This window comes from Macaca mulatta, chromosome 8 (genome assembly GCF_049350105.2).
Source record: "Macaca mulatta isolate MMU2019108-1 chromosome 8, T2T-MMU8v2.0, whole genome shotgun sequence".
Lineage (NCBI taxonomy): Eukaryota > Metazoa > Chordata > Mammalia > Primates > Cercopithecidae > Macaca > Macaca mulatta.
In genome coordinates, this window is record NC_133413.1 from 154,050,497 (window position 1) to 154,057,016 (window position 6,520).

General features: G+C 58.7%; 1 protein-coding gene across 15 annotated transcripts in view; it reads left to right on the forward strand.

Annotated features, from left to right (window-relative positions):
• Window positions 1-5,693, forward strand: part of ZNF707 (zinc finger protein 707) — a 44,701-nt gene extending 39,008 nt beyond the window's left edge. For 11 of the 15 annotated variants that reach the window (XM_077944557.1, XM_077944558.1, XM_077944561.1 and 8 more), the window contains 3 exons: window positions 974-1,100; window positions 1,563-1,676; window positions 3,296-5,693. In XM_077944557.1, coding sequence (XP_077800683.1) covers window positions 974-1,100; window positions 1,563-1,676; window positions 3,296-4,155 — 1,101 coding nt within the window. In that variant the 3' untranslated portion in view covers window positions 4,156-5,693. Of the gene's footprint in view, window positions 1-338; window positions 1,101-1,562; window positions 1,677-2,187; window positions 2,274-3,295 lie in introns of all 15 variants that reach the window. The other 4 variants (XM_077944569.1, XM_077944566.1, XM_077944565.1 and 1 more) reach the window with 4 other exon arrangements.
• The last annotated feature ends 827 nt before the right edge of the window (window positions 5,694-6,520 follow it).

The following is a 6,520-nucleotide window of genomic DNA, read 5'->3' on the forward strand; positions in this document are numbered from 1 at the left end:
CCGGCTAATTTTTTTTTTGTATTTTTAGTAGAGACGGGGTTTCACTGTGGTCTCGATCTCCTGACCTTGTGATCCGCCCGCCTCGGCCTCCCAAAGTGCTGGGATTACAGGCTTGAGCCACCGCGCCCGGCCTTACCTTCTCTCTTAAGGGGCGGGGAAAGATAAAAGAAAATTGGGGCCGGGTGCAATGCCTCATGCCTGTAATCCCAGCACTTTGGGAGGCCGAGGCGGGTGGATCACGAGGTCAGGAGATTGAGACCATCCTGGCTAACATGGTGAAACCCCATCTCTACTAAAAATACAAAATATTAGTTGGGCATGGTGGCGGACGCCTGTAGTCCCAGCTACTCGGGAGACTGAGGCAGGAGAATTGCTTGAACCTGGGAGTCGGAGCTTGCAGTGAGCCGAGATTGCGCAGCCTGGTGACAGAGCAAAACTCCATCTCAAAAAAGGAAAGAAAAGAAAATTGGATTCATTGACACTAGGAGAATAGTGGCTGTTGTAGGAAAATAGACTAGATTGTCTTAGTCCACTAGAGCTGCCGTAACCAAGTACAACACACTGGGCAGTTTACAGACATGCACTTCCTCTGTTCTGAAGGCTGATGTCCAAGATCAGAGTGCTGCAGATCTGGTTTCTGGCGGGGCCAGTGGCCTGCTTGCAGACAGCCACTGTTGTGCTGTGTTGACGCATGTGCGGTGAGGGAGTTGGGGAGCTCTCTGGAGTCTCCTGTGAGGACCGGGCCCATGGGTCAGGGCCCCACCCTTCTGACCTCACTTAACCTTAATCTCTTCCACAGAGGCCCATCTCCAGACACAGCCACTCAGGGCTCCGGGCTTCAGTATATGGATTTAGGGGACGCAAACAATCAGTCCACAGCAGGGCCACCCTGATTCCCCCTTCCCGCCCAGACCTGTGGGCTGAGCCTTCTTTTTCTTGGGAATGGCCACTTCGGGAGCTGTGTGTGTTGCAGGAGCCGGTGACCTTCAGGGACGTGGCCATCTACTTCTCAAGGGAGGAGTGGGCGTGTCTGGAACCCAGCCAGAGGGCCCTCTACCGGGACGTGATGCTGGACAACTTCAGCAGTATGGCTGCCCTGGGTGAGTGTGGGCCGAGTGCTGGGTGAGTGCGGGCCGAGTGCTGGGTGAGTGCGGGCCGAGTGCTGCGGGGTGAGCGGGGTGAGCGCGGGCTGAGCGTGGGGTGAGCTCTGCCGCTGCCTCCGGGCCTGGCTGGTCCAGGATGGTCGTGGGGCCTCCCAGCCGAGGGGGCTCAGGAGCTGGAAGTTCTTGGCCTGTGTAGACAGAGGGGCCCACTCAGCGTTTCTCTGAGGCTCCCTGGAGGCAGCCTCATCTTCCTTCCTCTGACCTTGTCAGGGCCTTCCGTGGGCCTTGGTGTCCAGGCCCCTCCCTTCCTGTCATCTCTGCTTCAGGGTAGCTTCTCCAGGGCCGCCCCGAGGGCTGGGCTTGCCTGGCCTCTTAGGCTAGTGCAGAACTGCTCTGAGCCTCAACCCTCGCTTTGTCCTCAGTACAAGTAAAACAGAACCTTTTCTCTCCTTTGAAAAGGATTTTGCAGCCCCAGACCAGACCTCGTCTCTCGCCTGGAACAGTGGGAGGAGCCGTGGGTTGAAGATCGGGAGAGACCTGAGCTCCAGGCAGTGCAGAGGGGCCACTGGCCAGGTGAGTACTGGGTTGTCTGGGCTCGGGGGGCCCCGTCCCTGTGGCCACAGCTCCTGGGTGAGTGCTCAGCACACTGCAGTGACCGAGGGTGCGTCCTTCCCATGGGAGAGTGGACACACAGCCGCTCTCTAACTTAGGCCTTAGAGACATGGGGCAGCCACCCTCCTGCCCTGATGGACACTGGCCGGGGGCCGGGGCTCGCAAGGCACGGTGGCGCAGGATGACGTACAGCTGCAGTTTGGGAGGGGCCTGAGGCCAGAGTGACGCTTGAAGGCTTCACCTAGCCACCCAGGTGCTGTCTGGCGGAGGCCGTTGGTGTAGGTGTCTGACCTACAGCCACAGGCCTGGTACTGACTGCACGTGAGGGTCTCCAGGTATGTGGCTCTGGGTAGGAGTTTGCTCCACATCCCTGTTTGCAAAACTGGGACAGTGGCCGTGCTTCCCTCCATTAGGTGAGGGGTGCTCTTGAGGCAGTGGTCAGAGGGGGTTTGCTTTTTACTTAGATTTTCAGAATGGGATGGAGCAGCTACGAGAACACGAGCCCTGGGAAGTCCCTGGGCCTGTGGAGCCCCCGCCTGGGGAGTGGCGGGTCCCTGGGCCTGTGGAGTCCCCAGCTGGGGAGGTGTAGGGTCCCTGGGCCTGTGGAGTCCCCGGCTGGGGAGGTGTAGGGTCCCTGGGCCTGTGGAGCCCCCGGCTGGGGAGGTGTAGGGTCCCTGGGCCTGTGGAGCCCCCGGCTGGGGAGGTGTAGGGTCCCTGGGCCTATGGAGCCCCCGGCTGGGGAGTGTCGGGTCCCTGGGCCTGTGGAGCCCCCGGCTGGGGAGTGTCGGGTCCCTGGGCCTGTGGAGCCCCCGGCTGGGGAGTGTCGGGTCCCTGGGCCTGTGGAGTATCCAGCTATGGCTCCGAGGCTGAGTGGTTGAGAATCACGTGGAGCTACCCATCTTCCAGATGATATCCTGCTATCACCTCCACCTGCATGAGTGGGGCTTGCTGGCGTGGACAGGGTGAAAGGACATTCTCTTGGCCCAGTTGCTTCTGTTGATTGGCAGCCATGTGTCGGTGCTCCCTCACATAGCAGTGCCAGGTATCCTGCGTGCCACCGGGGCTGGGGAACCATCTGAGCTCATCTTGGTTTCCGCTATTGATCTTTGTGGCTCATCTGTGTTTCTTTTTTTTTTTTTTTTTTTTTTTTGAGACGGAGTCTCGCTCTGTCGCCCAGGCTGGAGTGCAGTGGCCGGATCTCAGCTCACTGCAAGCTCCGCCCCCCGGGTTTACGCCATTCTCCTGCCTCAGCCTCCCGAGTAGCTGGGACTACAGGCGCCCGCCACCTCGCCCGTCTAGTTTTTTGTATTTTTAGTAGAGATGGGGTTTCACCGTGTTAGCCAGGATGTTCTCGATCTCCTGACCTCGTGATCCGCCCGACTCGGCCTCCCAAAGTGCTGGGATTACAGGCTTGAGCCACCGCACCCGGCCATCTGTGTTTCTTTGAACAAGTTTTCCTGATCACTTGTAGCCACGTGGAATGAGCTGAGTAGATAGAAGCCAGTTGACGCACACAGCAGGAGGCACTGCCTGGCCACGGGCCACTGGCTTCTGTGTAAGGGTATCTGTTCCTTCCACAGGGGCAAAGAAATCTGCAGACCCCAAGAGACACTGTGACCATCCAACTTGGGCTCATAAGAAAACCCATGTGAGGCGAGAAAGAACCAGCGAGGGAAGCAGCTTTCGGAAGAGCTTCGGGCCGGACGCGGATGACGGGCAGCTTCCCAGAGCTGCTCCAGAAAGGACAGATGCCAAGCCCACGGCTTTTGCTTGTCAGATGCTCACGAAGTGTTGTGGGCAGCGGCCGGGCCGCAGAGAGCACCGGAAGCAGTGCGCAATGGAGCTGTCGTTCATCTGCGGCACCTGCGGGAAGGCGCTCAGCTGCCACAGCCGGCTGCTCGCTCACCAGACGGTGCACACGGGGACCAAGGCCTTCAAGTGCCCCGAGTGCGGCCAGACCTTCCGGTGGGCTTCAAACCTGCAGCGTCACCAGAAGAACCACACGCACGAGAAGCCCTTCTGCTGCGAGGCATGCGGGCAGGCGTTCAGCCTGAAGGACCGCCTGGCCCAGCACCGCAAGGTCCACACCGAACACAGGCCCTACTCGTGCGGCGACTGTGGGAAAGCCTTCAAGCAGAAATCCAACCTTCTCAGACACCAGCTGGTGCACACCGGGGAGCGGCCGTTCTACTGCGCGGACTGCGGCAAGGCCTTCCGGACCAAGGAGAACCTCAGCCACCATCAGAGGGTCCACAGCGGGGAGAAGCCCTATACCTGTGCCGAGTGTGGCAAGTCCTTCCGGTGGCCCAAGGGCTTCAGCATCCACCGGAGGCTGCACCTGACAAAGAGGTTCTACGAGTGCGGCCACTGCGGGAAAGGATTCCGCCACCTGGGCTTCTTCACGCGGCATCAAAGAACTCACAGGCACGGGGAGGTGTAGGGGCCCCCGAAGCTGGGGTGCTGTACCTCTGCGGTAGTACTGGGCCCTGAGGGAGAGCTGCAGTGAGAAGTTGCTCTTCAGCCTGGAAAATCAGCCTGAAAAGAAGCCTTCTCAGTCCTCAGAGCTCTCCAGTCCCCCGAGAAGTTTTACTGGGAAAACTGCCAGGTGGGAGAAGCGAATCCATGGGTACGCCGGAGATGGTGGGGGCTCTGGAGATGGCAGGGGCTGCACCCCGGTGCCGGGCACCCTGGGGATGTGCTGAGAGCATGTGCGACCACGGAGCCACATGCCAGGCCAGGCGCAGAGGTGGAGAAGCCTGCCCGGTGCTCACAGCTGTCTGGCTCGGACTCCACCCTGGCCCTGAGTCGCTGTCTGCTGGGCCTCTCCTCCCTGGCTCCGCACTCCATGCTTGCTGCCTGGTCTGGCTTCCCTTCCTGTCTCTGTCTTGGGCGAGGCATTGCACAGAGGCAGAGACCCTCCTGCAGCCTCTGCACTGGGCCATAGAAACAAGAGCCTTTGTATTACCGAGCCGTATTCAAGGATTAGGGAGTGGTGCTCAGCCGGTTAGGTCAGGGCCACCCCAGTGTTGCAGGGATGGCCCCCACCCAGCTCTGTTGGTCAGAGCCTGGGTCACGCACCTGAAATTGGCAGATCGAGTTGGGTCTCAGGGCAGTGAGGTGGCCGTATTCACCATAGTGCATTTCATGGGGAAGAGGTGACCTCTTTGTTTGAAACTTAAGGTGTCCTATCCAGCCAGAAATAAAAATCTGCCAGTGTGACCCCTGTGGAAATGGATCGGGGACACTGCCGTGTTTCAGGTTAGCTGAATTGTTGAAGGATTTTTGCTTTTGCCTGTTTTTCTTTAAGAATTGCAGCCAGGCCAGGTGCGGTGGCTCACGCCTGAAATTCCAGCTCCTCGGGAGGCTGAGGCAGGACAATTGCTTGAATCCAGGAGGTGGAGGTTGTGGTGAGCCAAGGTTGCACCACTGCATTCCAGCCTGGGGAGCAAGACTGAAACTCCATCTCAAAAAAAAAAAAAATTCCAGCCAACACGTGCACGTGTAATGCTGGAATCAGAAACGAGTTTACAAGAAACAGGGGAACCAGAAGGTTGAACACACCAAGAGGAAGCCCTGAGCCAGACCCGGCCGGAGATGCCACCAGAAGGCAACCTTTCCACTGGAAGCCGGGCACACAGAAAGGCTGAGCAGGCTGTGTGTGACCCTGATATGAACAAACCAAGTGCAAAGTCACTTTTAGACAATCGTGGAAATGTGGGCAGGGGCTGAGTCGGGCGGGTGGACTGAGTCGGGCGGATGGGCTGTGAGTCGGGCGGGTGGGCTGTGAGTCGGGCGGGTGGGCTGTGAGTCGGGCGGGTCGGCTGTGAGTCGGGTGGGGTGAGGAATTGGCTGTTGGCGGTGATGGTGACACAGGGTTACCTGAGAATCCTCACTCAGATGCATTTGGACGTGTTTGTGGGGAAATGACATGGCGCCTGGGATGTGCTTTAAAATTCTAATAAAAAGGAGAAAGAACGGTATTGGCTGAACGTTGACAGCTGTTGAAGCTGGGAGGTTGGTGTGTTTGAAAATATCCCAAATCTTTTATTTACAGCATGAATATGAGTGTTTTCGTGCTCACTGAAGATTGTAGAGAGCAGCTGTCGGTCATGGAGTTACAAGGCTGCCTCACCGGGACACCACAGGCGGCAGCACAGAGAACACGGGTTTATGCTCTCCAGCTCTGCAGGCTGGAAGTCCGAGGTAGAGGTGCCAACAGGGTCCGTTTCCGGCGAGCGCCTCCTGGTTCAGAGGTGTCCTCATTTGGGGAGGGACCTTGGTGTCATCTCTTCCTTGTGAGGGCCCAGATTCCATGGGCAGGGCCCACCCCATGACCCCATCGAAGCCAAATCACCTCCCAGAGACCTCCTTATACCGTCACATCGGGCCCAGGGCTTCCACTTGGGAGTTTCAGAGTGACGATTCAGCCCGACGCAGAAGCTCCTTTGCGTCTGTCCTGGCCCCCAGACCCTGTGCAGGAAAGTACCTCCCCCTGCAGGGCAGGCCCTGGGAGAGCCCAGTGAGGCCGTGGGGGCCCTGCAGGATAAGTGGAAATCTCCCCGGGGGATATGTGGGCGCCTTTCTCTTACAGAGTCCAGGCTGGTAAAAGCGCGTGTGTGTTTTGTGTCTGGTTTGTCCTCTGCCCAGTGGGCGCCGTTGGAAGGGCCTTCAGGTGCTTGAGCGCAGGTGGGGACGGAGCAGCTGATGTTTCCGCAGTAGACACAATGGATCATAAAGACTTGGGTTTTGAGCGCCCTGCAGGAAGCTGCTGGCCGCATCCAGGGTCACCTGTGCCTGGTTGTTAG